At 55.1% G+C, this 18,052-nt stretch overlaps 7 protein-coding genes across 7 annotated transcripts; 4 read left to right on the plus strand and 3 right to left on the minus strand.

Moving 5' to 3' along the window:
* Positions 1–1,082: 1,082 nt before the first annotated feature.
* A1O7_04029 (uncharacterized protein) lies at positions 1,083–2,803 on the minus strand (the record flags this gene model as incomplete). The annotated part of the gene is made up of 5 exons (XM_007758045.1): positions 1,083–1,435; positions 1,498–1,975; positions 2,027–2,187; positions 2,252–2,528; positions 2,582–2,803. The coding sequence occupies 5 exons, from the start codon at positions 2,801–2,803 to the stop codon at positions 1,083–1,085; spliced, it is 1,491 nt and encodes a 496-aa protein (XP_007756235.1).
* Positions 2,804–3,770: 967 nt separating this feature from the next.
* A1O7_04030 (2-dehydropantoate 2-reductase) lies at positions 3,771–4,664 on the minus strand (the record flags this gene model as incomplete). Its single annotated transcript, XM_007758046.1, has 2 exons — positions 3,771–4,340; positions 4,389–4,664. The coding sequence occupies 2 exons, from the start codon at positions 4,662–4,664 to the stop codon at positions 3,771–3,773; spliced, it is 846 nt and encodes a 281-aa protein (XP_007756236.1).
* A 711-nt stretch (positions 4,665–5,375) lies between these two features.
* Positions 5,376–6,904, plus strand: A1O7_04031 (uncharacterized protein; the record flags this gene model as incomplete). Its single annotated transcript, XM_007758047.1, has 3 exons — positions 5,376–5,466; positions 5,522–6,509; positions 6,562–6,904. 3 exons carry the CDS (start codon positions 5,376–5,378, stop codon positions 6,902–6,904), a joined length of 1,422 nt encoding a protein of 473 aa, XP_007756237.1.
* A 1,600-nt stretch (positions 6,905–8,504) lies between these two features.
* A1O7_04032 (uncharacterized protein) lies at positions 8,505–10,522 on the plus strand (the record flags this gene model as incomplete). The annotated part of the gene is made up of 5 exons (XM_007758048.1): positions 8,505–8,527; positions 8,640–9,522; positions 9,570–9,673; positions 9,719–9,996; positions 10,053–10,522. The coding sequence occupies 5 exons, from the start codon at positions 8,505–8,507 to the stop codon at positions 10,520–10,522; spliced, it is 1,758 nt and encodes a 585-aa protein (XP_007756238.1).
* Positions 10,523–11,415: 893 nt separating this feature from the next.
* A1O7_04033 (uncharacterized protein) lies at positions 11,416–13,348 on the plus strand (the record flags this gene model as incomplete). The annotated part of the gene is made up of 3 exons (XM_007758049.1): positions 11,416–11,699; positions 11,751–12,137; positions 12,187–13,348. 3 exons carry the CDS (start codon positions 11,416–11,418, stop codon positions 13,346–13,348), a joined length of 1,833 nt encoding a protein of 610 aa, XP_007756239.1.
* Positions 13,349–13,791: 443 nt separating this feature from the next.
* Positions 13,792–15,553, minus strand: A1O7_04034 (uncharacterized protein; the record flags this gene model as incomplete). Its single annotated transcript, XM_007758050.1, has 6 exons — positions 13,792–13,905; positions 13,959–14,099; positions 14,290–14,828; positions 14,885–14,969; positions 15,079–15,437; positions 15,520–15,553. The coding sequence occupies 6 exons, from the start codon at positions 15,551–15,553 to the stop codon at positions 13,792–13,794; spliced, it is 1,272 nt and encodes a 423-aa protein (XP_007756240.1).
* Positions 15,554–16,913: 1,360 nt separating this feature from the next.
* On the plus strand, positions 16,914–17,938 carry A1O7_04035 (uncharacterized protein; the record flags this gene model as incomplete). Its single annotated transcript, XM_007758051.1, has 2 exons — positions 16,914–17,202; positions 17,265–17,938. 2 exons carry the CDS (start codon positions 16,914–16,916, stop codon positions 17,936–17,938), a joined length of 963 nt encoding a protein of 320 aa, XP_007756241.1.
* Between the last annotated feature and the right edge of the window lie 114 nt (positions 17,939–18,052).

An 18,052-nucleotide genomic window follows, 5' to 3' on the forward strand; every position in this document is an offset into this window, starting at 1 on the left:
ATGATTCCTAGGTGGACACCCCCCTCGTGCAGTAGAAGGTGTGAGGTCGTTGGGTGTTTCAAGACCTGCTCTTCTCGTCTTGTCAGGTCTCGTCTCGTCGTCTCTTAGCGTGGCTGAGTCTTTAGCCCTCAAAGGCCTCGGATTGCAGATCCTCTCTGAATTCGTGGTGCCGCACGGGATTCCTCTCAATTGGTAGTACTCATTACCCAGCATCCAGGTGCTGTAGTAGTCCTTCCTTCCACGCACGATACGTGGAGACCCTGATCCGGTTCAAAGGCCTACCTGTCTTCCTATTCGGCCGCGTAATTTGCTCGTCTTCTCAATCCCGTGCTTGGACTGCTGTACTGTGGACGCGTTGATTTGCGTGTATCGCGTACGTAGGACGAGTTTGGGCTCCGTGGCATGCCGTACGGGCCGTACGGTACGTCAGCCCGTCGTTACATTAGTCGATCTGTGCTCCCGTCCATGGGCCCCACGGCACGGTGGAGGTGGTGGTCGTGGTGGAAGCCAATTCGGTGAACACGGACCGGAGACCCAATTGCTCCAAAGCAGGTCCTGGACGTGGATATGTCATGCTGGCACCCCCCACCCGGTCCTCCACGTGGGATTTCAATCCGCACCGTCCAGGGGCTTCCCGGAGCGGGGAAGCGGGGGTGGGTGACCGACAAACAGGAATGTACCGAACCGCTGCCAGCGGTCCTGCATGTTTGATAGGATGTATCATAATTATTAACCAAGAGTGGCTGGCTGGAGGAGGTCATTTTCATGGGGTCCCTGAGTGATAGGACTCAGATCGAAAGACCTGGGAATTCTAGAATAGTTGGTATCATAATACTGACGTAGAGCTTTGTGGCACATGTTGTACGCGGCATACTTACACAGGGTTCGAGAATGCAGGACTGTGATGGGGTCGGGTGGAGTTGTTGCGATTAAGGCCTTGTAGGTTTGTAGTGAGACATGTATGAGAATGCTCATCGCGCTCATGATCGATCTACACTCAAGATACTTCCGCGGATTGTCTTCTCAATACTTCCCGTCCACTGTTGGCGGAAGTCGCCAGCCATATGTTTCATGTACAGCCATTACAAAATATATCTGAACCCAGCCATTCTTTGGGCCTCGGTTGGACCGCTCTTCCCAACGTCTTCGCCGCGGTCCATCCTGGCATTCTCTCGCCGGAGGTAGAAGCGGATGACTGTTGCGGCGACGATAGCTACGCCCGCGAAGACGAGATTGACGATGAAGGCGACAACGTAGCGTGGCGGAGAGCGGTACAGGTATGAAGTCCAGATGTTCGGCGTGTTTGCCACGGCGTTGATGGTAGCGATTGCCGCGGCTCGCTTCACTGCAGGCTGGTTCAGGCTGCCTGTGATCCAGGAGAGCACGACGATGGAAGCCGCATAGAAGGAGCCAGGCATCAACATCATGGCCACGTCTGGAACGTAAAGTTAGTTTCATGTCTGTCATTTCTTGCTTGGGTGCACCCTTCCAACTCACATCGTGCGCCAATGCTGAGGGTCGACACGGCGATGATATTGGCGACCATCGTGATTGCTAGAGGACAGACGATGTGCAGGTAGCGTTCTTGCTTTCTGTCTGAATGGAAGCCGTTGACCAACATACAGATGACGCAGAGGATAAACGGAGGGGCCGTGAGTCCGTATGTCTTGTTCCTCGAGTAGCCGAGGCCGCCGACCACAGAGGGGAAAAAATTGGTCACGGCGGCTGAGATGTAAAACGACGTCAACAAGGCCATGAATAACCACATTTTCCAGTCCTGGAGCGCCATCAGGAGTCCTCGCCGTCCACTGACTTCTTTGGCGTTGTCCTGTTGGCCCAGATCGGACTCGAAGTTCCACAGAACCCATTCCCTCTCCTGTTGCGAGAAGCCACGAAGTTTTCGGATCGAGTTGGGCAGTATGAAGGCAAAAATGATAGCGATGCCAATGGTCATGACGCCTTCGATGAGAAACAGCTGCCTGTGCCTTAGCTTGAGTTCGCTCTGCAAGCGATCGATTACACCTACCCAGCGCCACCCTTCAATACCATCGTGGCCGTCCAAGTTTAAAATCGCGATCGCAAAGAGGCCACCAAAGGCGTTGCCGAGTTGCGAGCCGGAATAGAGTATCGCGGTCCTGAATGCAAACTGTTTGCGATTGTAAAATAGTGAGAGAAAATAAAGAGCCCCTAGTCAGGAAATATCAGCATGGCAACTAAGTTAATGGACGCTGATGGTGGTGCTGGGTTGTACCTGGAAAGAAGGCAGCTTCGACGATGCCTAGGAAGAACCTGCACGCCAGCAAACCACTGAAGTTCTGCACAGCGGCCATCAGTGCTGACACCACACCCCAGACCGCCATTGCCGCGCAAATGTAGACGGCAGGATATTGAATCTTGCCGACAACGATGTTGGATGGCACCTGGAATAGAATATAGCCGCAGAAAAGAATTGAAACAGATGTCTGGTATTGCACGGCGGAGAGTCCAAGGTCATTGTCGATGTTGGCAAGCTTGGCGGACGCAATGTTCTGCAAGGACGTAAGAAACAGCATTCACAACAGTGCTCACCCTGAAAACTGACCTGTCGGTCGAGATAATTGAGGATGTACATAATCACTACGCATGGCATGATGATACAATCCAGTTTGAAAGTGGCCTTGCGACCAAGGAAGATGAGCTCTGACTCAGACAGGCCGAGGAGTGCTTCAGGCATAACCATGTGAGAATGCTCGATGCGCACTGCCTCAGCGCCAACGTCCTCCACCCTCATCGATGTCACGCTGGGCTTCCCAGTGTCCTCCATAATGAGCTTTGTAGCTTTGTCAAGCGACTTGCAGAGGACGCAGGGGGAACTGAGTGTAGGAAAGCGAAGGAACGGCCACGGGACATGGGGCTGGCGGTGCGTGTACTGCCTTTTATCGACTTTGGGGATTATATGAGTATTGGGCTGCCAAGTCCTGGAGGTAAGCAAGCCGTGTTAAGCTCATGCGGTTGAAGGCAAAATGATCGTCGTGATGAAACGTCTAGATATGGTGCTAGTCGCTCACCCCACGGGGTATCGGGATAGAGTGCTCCGACAGAACGGCGCAGTCTCCAAACTCTCAGTTGTGGTTCAGGCAAAGGGAGAGCCAGTAAGAGCCATGCTGTTCTAATGGGCTTAGAGACCCCACCAGGATACGGCAGGCCCTTAAAGCTGCACACGGAGCCATGAACCACGGCGCAGGCATGGTAGGGGAGCCGGCTTCGCAGCAGTACCTTCCGGAATAGGTTGTTGCTGCTCCAGAAGGACGGCATGGGAGACATGCGTCGTTGGAAGGTTCTGCCAGCTGCTGGGTGCTGCTCAAGTGCCGCTTTTCGCAGCGAAAGGTCCTCTTGAGGCAAGTGCATTAGCGTAGACCAAGGCAGGAAATTCAGCGCATGTGCATGACAAAGGATCTGTTCCGGAGATCTGCCGACGGTCGCGGCCAACGGCGTACTACGAGGGCGGTCTCGCGGGGTCAGGTCATACTGTGCCCACCTGGAATCGTGAAAGTGATGGGGAGAAATTGCAGAAACGAATGAACTTGAGCAGCGAGCAATCAAGTTGGGAAACCCTCGGCTTGGATAAAAGATTCTCCGACTGGGGGCTGTGGACGCGTTGCCGACCGTGACACGCGTGACTCAAAGTGACGCGTTCGTGCGCGTTTCCTCTCTTTTCAATTCTTCTACCCACACCAACCTGCAGAATCAACACAGTTCCGGATGGTCTGTGACCCTTTCCTCTTCATTGTTTAGACTGGCTTCATACGGGTGTTGATAGCCGACAGCAAGGTATACAACACCTCCAGGATTGGTGTCGAGACATTGAGCTCTTTGCCCTTTCGGACTGGAGTTCCCAGAATGATTTCAACTTCCATCGGGCGTCCCATTTTACAGTCAGTCTGCATGCTGGACCCGATGGGCTGCATCGCTAGAATCTTTTCGATAAGTTCATCAATCAAGTCGTCCTTGATAGGAATGTCCCACGCCCTCGCCACGTCGATGACCTCCTGCATCAACTTCCGCGTCATGGGCATAGAATCAGGCGACGACTTCAGCCATGAATGAGTATCCAGCATGGTGAGTGTTGTGAGGGAGTTCCATGCACAATTCCAAATGACCTTGGACCAGCGCTTGATCTGGATATTATCCTCCACAGAGAATGGGGTTTTGCCTTCGTGTAATAGCGATGTAAACTCATCCAGCCTGGTCTTTTGGGAAGCAGCATCAAGGCTGGGGTTAGGAAAGAGGCCTATCTCCGTGCCTTCAGACTTCCAGTGGCTCACAATGCCTGGAGTGTCTTGACTGGCACCGACCCACGTCTGTTACTGCGTTAGCCAACGACAAGAGCCACCATGGCCTTTACATACCACACAGCTCAGGATGGCGCACCTGGAAAATGCTTCTCGAAACGCGTCTTCGTTGCCGACTCCATTCTGGATGATCACGATGCATGTTTTCTTCTCATCGACTGCCGGAGCCAGTTGCTTTGCAGCGGCTTCTTGGTTGATTGCCTTGTGGGCACAGACAATGTAATCGTAAGTTTCTCCCGCCTCTGCTGGCGTTCTCACCACTGCACGTCGAAGGTCAGCATTGCTGAGAATGGAGAGCAAGACGAGCCACACCTTTCGCTGGATATACGACATGGTCACCGTGGTTCGCACTTCTGATATGAAGGCCCTGCCAGGAGAATCTCATCAGACAGGCTTCTTTTCAAAACCGACTCACCACTACTAACGTCTTTCTTAACGGCCTCGTAGTTGGAACGAGCAACCACGGTCAGACGGACACGCTTGGTACGCTCCAAGATAAAGGCATAGAAGGAACCGATACTTGTGAAAACCAGTCAGCATGTCAACGCCAGACCTCCATCATGGAGCCTTACGCGCCAAGCCCATACAGCATCACACTGATATCTTGCGCCATCTTGTTACGATCAAGAAGTCTTTATTTTCGCCCTCAGTGCTTCACCTCGGTGTCGATTACTTGTGCGCAGGTCTTGAGGAGCTCCACGACACCGCTGGCATTGATTGACGTATAATTATCCAATGCCGCAGAATTCGCCTAAGAGCAGTGCCGAGACTGACGCCCTTCGAAGACAACGAACGCGAGCTTCAGTTTTTGTGATAGGAGAGAACGGCGGCTTCCACTAGATACTTGGTTTCGTGGGGGCTGCCGTGTCTGTTCAGAGTGCTCCGCATCGTCGGGCCAAGCTTCTCCGATAGACACCATCCCACGGCCCGCCCGCAATGCCCAGTCGAGGGCTAAGCTAAGCGTAGGTAGAGTCATAGAATATCAGTGTTCCTTGATCCAGGTGTAAGGAAGTATGACGCGGCTACATACAGCCCGTCTCCAGAATGACCAGATTGGACAGCGCTGAGCTTGCGAATCACAACCACAGACTGTCATGCTGGATCGCTATCCGCGGCAAGGTCTACGATGTCACAGGTGTGTAACTTCACTGTTTCAATCCCAACTACGGTCTCAACATGAATCTTTGCAGATTTCCTAGATGAACATCCGGGCGGTGCACAGATCATTCTGAGAAGTGCAGGACAAGATGCGACGGCTGAATACGAGAGCGTGCACAGCCCAGATCTGATAGCAGAGACCCTGCCATCTACAGCGTTTCGGGGCACCGTGGCCGCGAGCACCATCCCGACGTCGAAACCAACCGATGGATATAGGCGGCAACAGAGACCAAAAGCTCGGTTTCCGCCGTTGAGTGCTATGATCAGCGTTAATGACTTCGAAATTGTGGCAAGGCAATACCTCAGTCCGACGGGATGGGCGTACTACTCTTCCGCAGCGGACGACGAGTACAGCCAAAAGGAAGCAGCTCGGGCATTCCGCAAGCTGACGCTACGGGCGCACATCCTTCGCGATATAGGCTCAGTGGACACCAGGACCACCATTTTAGGCAAGACCACGACATTACCAGTCTATGTCTCTCCATCCGGACTAGCCAAGCATGCACATCCGGACGCAGAGTGCGCCTTCGCTTGTGGTGCAGGGAAGGAAGGCATAATACAGGTTATACCCTCGAGCCCCAGTTTATCGATCGAGAGTATCATCGGCGCCCGAGTCAATAAGGACCAGCCTATTTTCTTTCAGCTGTACCTCAACAAAGATCCCCAAAAGGCGGAGGCTCTGATACGCCGAGTTGAGAGACTTGGAGTTACGTCAATATGGTTGACCGTTGACTCACCGGTTTTGGGGAATCGTGAGCAAGACGGACGACTAAAAGCCAGGATGAATGAAGGTGACCAGGTCGCTGTTGTAGAGGAGGTCAAGGCTGGTGTGGCCAAAGTCGCCTCCTCTGGTCTCTTAAATCCGCATCTGACTTGGGATCACGTTGCATGGATCCGGCGAATAACGAAACTGCCTCTTGTGCTTAAAGGAATTCAGAGTGTGGAGGATGCCGTACTGGCCTATGACCATGGGGTCGAAGGGATTGTCCTGTCAAACCATGGCGGTCGGTCCCTAGATACGTACGTGTTTGTCGACTTCCACTGAGAGGACGCCCTAACTCGAGGCATCCAGGGCGCAAGCACCAATGGTAACGCTCCTCGAGATCCGACGATATGCGCCACATCTGATCAATAGCCGAATGGAGATCTTTGTGGATGGCGGATTTCGTCGGGGGACCGATGTTTTGAAAGCTCTCGCGTTAGGGGCTCGTGCCGTAGGGCTTGGGAGGCCATTTCTGTACAGCCTCACTGGTGGCTATGGGGAAGCGGGCTTTAGGAGGATGGTGCAGATTCTGCGGAAAGAGCTTGAGACCAATATGGCGTTGGCTGGAGCGACCACGATCTCGGAGATCGTCCCGGGAATGGTGAACACGCAGCGCCTGGAGACAGAGGTCACTCGCTTCGTCAAGTTGTGAGTGCCAAGCGACTGCTCAGCTACAGTAGCTGATCTGCCCTGGATGTTTCAGGCAGACGACCCACGCAGCGCCATGCTCGAGAATCGAGATCCCCCGTGGACCTTTTGATACATTCAGCCGCGATCAGGGATGCCGCGGAGATTGCCTGATCGCCCTAAATAAGGCTTTGGGTGAATATTCGGATTGGTGAGCCATGATCTGGGGTAGGCGTGGCAGCTTTCCATGCGCACGTTCAACACGAGGTACATCTATGACAGACCTGTGTGAAGAGCGGGGACCTATCACACCAGGTAGACATCCGTCCAGCCCATTGCGCACAATATTTGAAGCTTTTGAGTTTTGCCTCCTCTAGACTGTGACAGTGCGTGTGAGCCAACGATGCAGAGGAAGCCAGCCAAGGCGGAGGGGAGGCAGATCAAGCCGCCTGCTGGAAGCATGGCCAAGCCACCCACAAGTCTGGGTTTAGTTAAGTTAGTTAAGCGACCCTCGCCCCCATTCACGCCACCTAAGGAGCAAGCTACGGGCGGTTTAGGCTTCAACCAGCCTAGCGGGGCGTGGCACAAGCGAGAGCTCCAATGGCCACACTGGTGGCACCTGCGCCCACAAAACATCTGGCATGCAGAGAATCCACCGCAGGCAATCGGGTCGCATGCTCGCTCCTCCTCGTCGACCTCCTCCTCCTCATCCACATCCACACCAAAGCTCTGGAAATCGTGATCACCCCGCTCCCGAATCTCGCTGAAGTCACCACCTGACAGGTCCGGTTAGACTGCTATTCGTCGGCCGAGTCTCAATGTCTGGTGGAGCACTTTGCCCGTCTTCTTCTTCACCTCATACCCGCCCCACGGCTGTTGAACTCTCCAGAGCCTTTGATGTGCTGTGCGCGTCTAAGCGTGCGAGAAGCTGCTGCATATGTTCTGGTCCGACTATTACGCTGACGGAAATCACCGATCCAGATCCGAAAGTTGCATTGGACAGTTTTGCGAACCTTGCGCCGCCGGGACCCAGATCTCCAGACCACGCACGTTCAGGCCCATGATGGCTTCCTCCTGATATGGCCCGGAATATCCTGGCGATGATACCTAGACACCCTGTCATGATACAACTACAAGCAATACCATGTTCATGTCCGCAGCAGGCCTCGATATAACGACATTCGCAGCGATTGGGGTGTAATTGGTTCAACATCAACTCACTGTAACTGAAGGTACATGGCTTTCGTCTTGCCAATGACAGTCGCCGTGATGGATCAAGCCCATCAATGGCAGGACCGGTTTCACTGCCCATCATGTCCCAAGTCTTTCGTGCGGAAGGCCCATATGCTTCGCCATCAACAGCAACGTCGGTGGTCCCATACCCTTTCCTCAGCTCTCCCACATTCTAACTCTGATTACAGATGTCGCACAAAGACCCTTCACCTGCAATTTCTGTTCCAAGTGCTTCAAACGAAGGTACCAAGGTCCCTACCTGAAGTGTAAGCGGCCGCTAACTTCGGCGCAAGTGACGTTCTGCGAGCGCATCAGTTTCGGTGCAAGGAACGTGGAGGCGCGCCTGTACCCGAAGGCCAGAGTAAAGGTCGCAAGCGATCATCCTGCTTGTCATGCGTCAAGCTGAGGACGAAATGTGACCAAGAAACGCCCTGTACCCGTTGTCAGGAGCTAGGAAAGGATTGCATTCGATGTAAGTCGCGTTCGCCGCCACCGTCGTACTCTGTCTAATTCTGTGCAGCTTCTAGTCCGTCGACGGCACAAGAAGGACCGAGGCCTAAAAGCCGTGATGCAATCCCGATACATCATCTGCTCAATGCTCCGGATGGCGACTTGGCTCCGCGATTCCCCATTCGCGACTCGCCTTCCGGCACAGGGGTCGATGAGGATGATGCCGCCCTCAACGAAGCGGAGGAATCCTCTGAAGCTTCACATTGGAGTGAGGACTATGAGCAGAATGATGTCTTCGCTGGTGCAGCTCTGCCAGACTTCGAAGGTGTCAGTTTTGATTCTTTCTTTGGAGGATTCGAAAGCTTTACGTTCGGCTCGTATCCGCTGCACCATGACATGGCGCAGATTACCAGTGGGCCTGTAATAGTGCCGCCCACTGCGATGATGCTCGAGACTCGAGCCTACGAGATCAGGCAATTACTGCTGAACACAGTGAGCAAGATTGCGGCCGAAGATCCGGAGAACCCACAGCTGCCACTCTTAGCTCCCAACATCGAGCTCCTCACACATGTGGAGATAGACAGCTGCCTGAATTCCTTCTTCAACAACTACCACAGGCATTGTCCGATAATTCACCAGCCGACGTTTCAACCAACACTTGCACCCGAGGCTCTCGTGCTGGGATGCGTCGCACTCGGCGCCATGTACTCGGACCCGGGCAAGGTTGCCTGGATGAAGAGCCTGCTGGATTTGTTCGAGCAATACATGTTTTCGCTCCCAGCTGTGAAGGACGACTACTTTACCACGAATGGATACCAGCAGATGGCGGACGAGGAAGCTCTAAACTATCACTTTCAGACTTTCCAGGGAGCCTACCTGTGTGTGGTGGTCCAGTACTTCTCTGGAAACCTAGCAGGCCGCAGGAGAGCCAGACGACAACGGTTTTGTACGATTCTCAACGTAAGTAAACCACTCTCCTCGGACGTTCCACGCTAAAAGGATGGCAGATGGCTCGGTATTTCGGCCTTCCTACCGCACAACATGCAAGTATCTTTGCAATGACCGACGAGATGGCTTTTCAGCGCTGGATACGGAACGAATGTCGCATCCGGTGGGTAGCTTCTGCCTATATACTTCCTCGACTAACGGGTCCCAGGACCATGAACGTCATGCTTGCGCTCGACTCGGCGATGGGTATCTTCAACAATGTCGCTCCGCGCGTCAACTATTGCGAACTGGATCTGCAGCTGCCCTGCCATGCTGAATCTTTCCAGCTTGCGAGTTATGCAGAAATGCTGCAGCGATCCGCATTCCCTCGCTCGCGCATGAAATTGATCGATGCTTTCCAAAAGCTGTTTGTCCAGCCTAACGAGCTGAGGGCAGCATATCAGCATGAGACCCTGTGCAGTTGGGATATGCTCTATCTCATTCACGGTACGTCTATTGAGGCTCTGCCTCGATCGAGTCGACGAGCGCTGACTATTGTACAGTTCTTTTTACACACTGCTGGCAACACCTCTTTGGAAACCCGCTTCATCGAATCTCGGCAACGTCATTGACCCCGGAACCACATCTTGTGTACGAGCCAATGAAGACGGCCTTGACAAACTGGAAAACGCTCTGGGACGATGTCCGTGCGAAGTTGCCCCGTGCAACCGTGAGCAACATGGGCTTCGAGACCTCGGCCGACAGTTACTGGACACTCGTGAGGATGATCGTGCTGAAATTCCAATACAAGAAGCGGGCCTCCAGCACAGCTAGTCCCGCGAATGGGGTGGCTCCTCCGCACACGTCACACGTGGTCATGAAGAGAGAGATGGCAGTCGACGACGACGGATTGAGTGAATCTAGTCTGAACAGTCGAGGCGGAAGAGGATCCAGTCCTAGCCTGGACTTTATGCCTTTGGAGGCAGATAGTGACTGTCAAGGTGCGCACCTGAGAAAGATCCTCTCAAGGTGATGCAGAACAGGATACTCAACCTACTTGATCGGAGTAATTCCTACTTGCCGGTCGCATTTTCCATTGCACTTGTAAATCCGAGTCAAAATCACAAGCACCCGGGAGAACACTCGCCAACAGGCGTGTGAGCAGACAAACGCCTCGAGATATCGCGGCACCAGGCTGAGATGGCCACCAGATTCAACACTTCTCGCTGCGAAGTCTAGCATCCGCGTGGACATGCGTACGTCGTGGCCACCACAACACGATGTCCGACAATTTATCCCGGACCGAGCCTTTCTGATGCTGGCTTTGCGGCATGTGCTGGGAGAATGCTTCAACGCACCCTGATGCTCTTGGAAGCTCAAGCCACGCCTCGATCTTTTCGGGAATGCTCTGCACAGCTGAAACCGAAGAGCCGCCCTCGAGTCGTCTCGGATGCTGGCCCGAGGCTGAGAGCGACAGGCACGGCAGTTCATGTTGCATCCAGACTGTCGGAATTGCCACCGCGGCCAAGCGATGCTCAGCTCAAGTGGATGCGCGGCATACCTAGATCGCGATGTGCTCTGTCCGATTTTGACAAGCGTTTATGTCGCGTCTACAGTAAGCGGCGGGGAGAATACCCATCCTCCACACTCATCGCCCCTCGCTCACAGCTCCCGGATTAGGGAATTGAGGGGTGTTTGCGGGCCGTGTACACAGGGACATGGCTGACTGATATTTCAAGCTGGCGGTTTGGGCGAAGTTTGCAGCCTTTTCAATCGTGGGGCGAACACGCTTGCCGGCTAAAGTATTTTGTTGCAGCTCAGCAGCTTTCAGTGACCAGAAATATCATCGGGGTTTGGGCATTTATCCAGGACGCTCCAACGAAGCCTGCATACCTTGGTCAGCGAATCGCAACACGTACTCGAATCATGTCGACCTCAGCCTCGTCCGCTCAGGGATCTATCCCGGACCTCCAGACGAGATACAGTGGCGTGCCGGCAAGGCTTTCTCAAGAAGCTGTTGAGGCCAAGACAAAGCTGTTCTCTCAAAAAACGGTGCCGGACAGTTTCCCCAGGAGGAGGACTGCCCTGCCTCCTGGCGTTTCAAAGGAAAGCTTCGATCAAGCTGTGACCGAGCTCAAAGGTGCTCTGGGAGAAGGAAATGTCGAGCTGAACGACAAGCCGCTTGTGGATGGCTGGTATATGGAACACCCGTGAGTTTTCTCAACCTCTGGTATCTCTCGGCGCTGACTGTGATCGTACAGGAATACTCACGACGCATATCACATCGCCGACCAAGAGGAGCTGATATGCAGTGCCATAGTCTATCCATCTAGCACGGCGGAGGTCCAGACCGTGGTAAGATGGGCCAACAACCACAACATCCCCGTTTACCCTGTTTCGATGGGCCGCAACATCGGGTATGGTGGTGCAGCACCTCGTGTTCCCGGATCTGTCGTCATCGACCTCGGTCGAAGAATGAACAAGATCCTAAACATCGATGCTGATAACGCCTCATGCATTGTCGAGCCTGGCGTTTCGTATTTTGCGTTGTATGAGGAGATCCAGAGACGCAAGCTCCCACTATGGATCGATTGCCCTGATCTCGGCGGTGGTTCGGTTCTCGGAAACGCTATCGATCGCGGTGTTGGGTAAGTGAAATGAACTCCCACACCGAGCAGCTCTTCTGACTCGAAGCAGGTACACACCTTACGGTGATCACTTCGCCAACCACTGTGGCATGGAGCTGGTGCTACCGACAGGCGAGCTGCTCCGCACCGGCATGGGAGCAATGCCAGGCAAAGATGGCGCGGACAACCCGACATGGCAGTCCTTCCAGGCAGCTTATGGCCCCTATGTCGACGGCATTTTCAGCCAAAGCAACTACGGCATCATCACCAAGATGGGCTTCTGGCTCATGCCAGAGACTGGGCACCAGTCATACATGATCACCTTCCCGCGCGAAGAAGATTTTGAGCAGATTGTGGAAATCATCCGGCCACTCGCGCAGAAGAGGATACTCGGAAATATCCCTCAACTCCGACATGTCATCCAAGAACTGGCCGTGACAGGCAAGCCTCGATCGTTCTGGTACAGCGGTAAAGGTCAGATGCCACGCGACGTCATCCGAGAAAAGGCGTCCAAGCTCCCCTGCGGCGACGTGTCCTGGGTCTTCTACGGCACTCAATACGGCGACCCAGCTTCGATCGACGCCCAGCTGAAAATCATCAAGGCCGAATTCGGCAAGATCAAGGGCAGCAAATTCCTATTCCCAAAAGATGTACCGGCAGACCACTACCTGCATTCTCGCGTCCAGGTGTGCAGCGGAGTGCCTGCGCTGAAGGAGCTCGATTGGCTGAACTGGCAGCCGAATGCCGCCCACCTGTTCTTTTCCCCGATCTCGCCCACCAAGGGCAAGGACGCCAGCCTCATCCACAGCACCATCGCCAAGTTACATAAGAAATGGGGCTTTGACGTGTTTCCGACAATGTGCGTCGCTGGTCGAGAGATGCACTACATCGCCAACATCGTCTACGATCGTGCCGACGCCGACGCCAAGAGGAGAGCAACGGGCCTAATGCGCGAGATGATCTCGGCGGCCGCCAAGGAAGGGTATGGCGAATACCGCACCCACTTGTTGTTTGCGGACCAGGTCGCCGAGTCGTACAGCTGGAACAACGGCGCGCTCAGGAAGTTCAACGAGAGCATCAAGGATACGCTTGATCCGAACAGTATCTTGGCACCCGGTAGGAACGGCATCTGGGGCAAGCGATATCGGGGTAAGGGATGGGAGATCCTAGCAGGGGACAAGAGGAATTTGTTGACAGATGGAGTGAGTCCGAGTCTGAGTTCGAAGTTGTAGCACAGTACAGTAGACAGCGGCGGTGAATAGAGGGAGGATTTGAAATCACAACGCACAAACAAAGGCGTGCTGGTGGAGAGACTGATAGATAGAGCAATCACGATGCAGTCACAGATACTGTACTCTAGTTGTGGTATCATGTCCAATGTCCAATACTCGAACGATGAATACTCAGTGTTCAGCACTCCTCCGAGACCTCAGCACCATGATTAATCAAACCCAGGGTAGTAATTTCGAGATGCGGTCATAAGGTACTGTATTGTGCTTATGGTAATTATCATATTCAAAACTCAATGTTCAAAACTCAACACTGAATACTCCAGTAATCAACATTCAATATTCAACAATCAACACTCCTCGAAGACCAGCACCGCCATCAATCAAATCCAGTATAGTCAATACTGGTATAACTGCTACGCTGCGCTCCGCTCCGCAGGATCAACTCAACACAACGGCGTGATCTTCCCGGTCCTCAACTCCTCACTCACCACCGCCGACATCTCGGCCCACCGCTTCCGCGTATCCGCCTCGGCATCGTAGTCGTACAGTACGGCGTTCTGGGTGACAATCAGCGCGAGTAAGGGAGTAATTCTCCGAAACGTGGACATACCATGATCAGCAGACTCTTCGGGTCGATCTCGCCACCCTCGCCTATCCGGTCCAGCGCGGTGTGCCATCTGTCGCGGAGGTCTTCGCCGTTGGTCTGCGCGCGGCGGACGCGCGGGAAGCGGATCTTTTCGTAGACTCGTGTCTATGCGCGCATGGTGATATTAGCTCGAGGACGTTGGGTTGGAAAAGCAAGGGTAAGGATAAGTAGGGCAGGGCCAGACAAGGCAAGACAAGGCAGGGTCGGGCGAGGGAACGCAGAGAAGGGCTCGCTCGCTTCCTCGCTCCGGCCGCCCACTTGCACGCGCACACGCGCGCTCCACTCGCGTACTCACCGCCAACGGCACGTTCTCCTTCCCAGCCAACAACAGACACTGCGCCAGCACCGCCGCACTCTCCGTGGCCTGGCTGGCGCCCTGCGCACTCGTCGGCAAATGCGGGTGACAACAGTCGCCGACCAGCACGACCTTATGGTTCGGCGACACCCACGTGGGGATGGGATCGCGATAACAGATCTTCCAATCCAGACACTCGTCCGTCATGCGGATCGCTGTGGCGATACGCGGGTCCAGCGTCTCGACCAAGCGGCGCACCTCGTCCATGTCGCCCGGCTGGGACCACGACTCGCGCACGTCGGCCGTGTCCTTGTGCGTGATGATCCAGTTGAACTCGCGGCCGCCCCGTAAGGTGTTTTGGACGCAGTGCATGTCCTTGCCGATCCAGATGTTGACGCACTCCTTGGCGACAAACTCTTCGGTCAGAGGGTTGCCTTGCAGTTTGGCCCCGTCGAAGAAGGCCCGGAAGCAGGCGTAGCCCGATGATTTGGGCTGGTCGTCGAAGCCGAGCACCAGTTCGCGGGCGCGGGATTTTATGCCTGGAATGCCACGGATGAGCAGGTGTCTTTTGGAAATACCTATCGTCTGTGCGTACCGTCTACCGCGACAACCACGTCCGCGGTATGTCGCGTCCCGTCCTTGAGCGTGACGCTCGGGGTCTTGTCGTCGTAGTCGATTACCTATACTCGGTCAGTGAAAAAATGCCACCACCCAGGGGGTGTGCGTGTGTGGTCGGCGTTCGCTCCACGCTCCGCGGGCTTCGCGCTGCGCTCACGCGTTCGCACTCACCTCAGCCCCCATATGCAAGGGGATCCCCTTCTCCGCCACGGCCTGCAAAAACCCTTTGTGGTAGTCGCCCCGATGGCCAATATACCCGGCCATATCCATCAAGGGCTGCTGCGCGAGCAGTTTCCCGTCGTGCCATCGCCGGATCTGCATCAGCTCGGATTTGTTCCCGATCTCGATCAGCCGGTCGCGCAGGAAGGGCGACCACCTGTCCAGCAATTTGAAGGCATTCTCGCCCAGGCCCAACGAGTCGCCGAGCCTCTGAAACTCTCGGACTTTTTCGAACATGACCACCTCGAAGCCGGCGTGGTGCATGGCCAGCGCGGTGGCGCAGCCTCCTAGGCCGGCGCCCACGATGATGACTGGGAGAGGTAAGTAGGGGGTTTTGATTTTGGAGTTCAGAATTCCCGATGGTCGGTATCTGATTTTCCGTCCTCATCTTACCTTTCAGGGGGGAATCCGGCGCCAGGGACCCCATGGTTGCGCTGTGGTGGTTGGAACAGTTCCGTTGCTTGCTTGCTTGCTTGCTTGCTTGGCGGTGGAATCGATAGGTATCAGGAATCAATAATCGTTGTTCGGTATTCGGTACTCTCGCGACTGCTTTGTAGATTTTCTTACACAATGGGTATATTACCAAGGACGAGTGAGTAGTAGGTGCGTGAGCTCAAGGGTGTCATTGTGGTTGATGTGCGTTGATATCGGCGGGCCCGTCTAATTCCTGAGGAATTGCCCCATCGCTCGGCAGCGGAACGCGGAGGAGGCAAAAGGCCCCAAAAAAAGCATGTACCGTGTACCGTGAGGAGTGTAGTGCCCAATACCCAGGCTCGCCGGGGGAACACGACTTGCCAACGACGATTCAAACGGCAGGCGACTGGGGGAGTCCGCTCGTCGTACATGGATTGCCCAGGGCAGCTACTGTAGGTCACTAACTGCCTCAACCACTGTGCTCCAAGGCCGGGCTTGCCGAGTCGCCTTGACTTGGTGACTGGGCGCCGTGAACAAGGCCCAGCAGTGCTCCCTGCGAGTCGTGGGTCCTTGGATACTAACCGACGCTGGATACTTGACATATTGGATAATTACTGGGCATACGGGGTAGTCTCATGGCGAATGCCCACTGGGCTCTCTCCCACTTCAGTTCTAGGCGGTCCACACGTGCCCGGGATTCACCCACCCCCACTGGCGTCGAAAGTCGGCTGCCACGAACTCGAACTCGAACTCGAAGCTCGGCGCGGCCAAAGGTAAAGGCAAAGGCTCCAAGCTACGATTTACTCCGTACCAAGTCCTCATCCCGTTCTCCAAGGCCCCGCCGGTGCCTAGTGGCTAGTGGCTACCTACGTACACTCGTACACTTGTACACAGTACACGCTGTACCGTACTACGAGTTTGTGGGGTCCCGCGTTGCCGCGGGGCCAAGCGAGGGATGGAAAATGGGGAAGACAGGGCCACCCCTCATTGTTTGACGACGGCCAGTAAGTGACTGACGAGGGAGTGTCACGAGTCTGAGCAGCGCGGGCAACATGGAGATTTGCACCGCGGGATCTTCATTCTTGATCTTCGTGCCCCTCGGATCTGTTCCTTTTCTTCCGCGACGGAATTAATTGCGTGGCTCGATACCCTTAGCACAGGTAGATAAAAGAGTCGAGTTCGTTGCAACGGAACTGTCTCCAGTAATCAACGAGACACGTTGACTAGGTTACGACACGAATAAATACTTTGACAAATCAACATCCAACGAGGCATCGTCAATTTGGGCTTGGGATTCGGGACCAGTATAACCGCTACACGACACTTCGCAGTATCAGCAGCAGCATCAGCATCGCCCTCCGCATCCGTACACAATGGGCTCCCTAAGCGACTCGGTCAAAACGGTGGGCTACATCGGGCTCGGCAAGGCCGGGGCCTCGATGGCCTCCAACATCCCCAGGGCGGGCTTCCAGATGATCGTGCGGGACGCGGACCCCGAGCGAGAGAAGACCTTTGCCCAGCAGAACAAGAACACCACAGTCGCGGCGCCGGGGGCTGAGGGCTTCAAGGACGTCGACGTGCTGGTCACGATGTTGCCGCAAGGGAAAGTCGTCCGCGAAGTCGTGCTGGGCGAGAATGGCATCGCGAAGGCGTTGAAGCGAGGTAGGCGGCGCTCCCCGTCGGGGGATCCCATTCATTCCATACTAGTACTCACTCTCCCGCAGGGACAGTCATAATCGACACGTCCTCGTCGTCGCCCTACGACACACAATCCCTAGGCCGTGATCTGGCCGAATTGGGTCTGCACCTCGTCGACTCGCCCGTCACGCAAGCCCACCTGCACGACACCGACACGGGCGACGCCACGCTGATGGTCGGGTCGGACAGCAAGGACGCCATCGATCGGGCGCTCCCCGTGCTGCAGGCCATGGCCAAGTACGTGTTCGTCATGGGCGGGCTGGGCGCGGGCCACGTCATGAAGACGCTCAACAACTACACGTCGGCGGCGTCGATCGTGGCCCTCTCGGACGCCCTGGTCACGGGCCAGAAGTTCGGCCTCGACCCCGTGCAGATGATTGACGTCTTGAACGTGGGCACGGGCCGCAACTTTTCCACCACGGACAGCTATGCCACGGATGCGCTGCCCAGGCGGTATGCGTCGGGGTTCCAGCTCGCGCTGTTGATCAAGGACATTGGTATTGCCAAGGAGGTGTTTGAGCGGACGGGCTTCAAGACTGATCTGCCGGACTTGATCATCAGGGATTTCAAGGACGCGGCGTCCATCTTGGCCCCGACGGCCGACCATACAGAGTTGTTGAAGCGGTGGGAGGAGAGGGCCGGCGTGACGTTGAACACGGGCGAGCCCACCGGCAAAACGGTGACGGCGATGAAGAAGTGAGATTAACCCTCCGGGGGGGGGCGATGGGAGGGGCGTCGACAGGGTGATCGGCTGGCCGGCACAACATACACCGTAGCAGCAGCGTATTCGGATTGCAATCGACGGGTTTTCTTT

This window comes from Cladophialophora yegresii (assembly GCF_000585515.1).
Source record: "Cladophialophora yegresii CBS 114405 chromosome Unknown aczIN-supercont1.3, whole genome shotgun sequence".
Taxonomy (NCBI): Eukaryota; Fungi; Ascomycota; class Eurotiomycetes; order Chaetothyriales; family Herpotrichiellaceae; genus Cladophialophora; species Cladophialophora yegresii.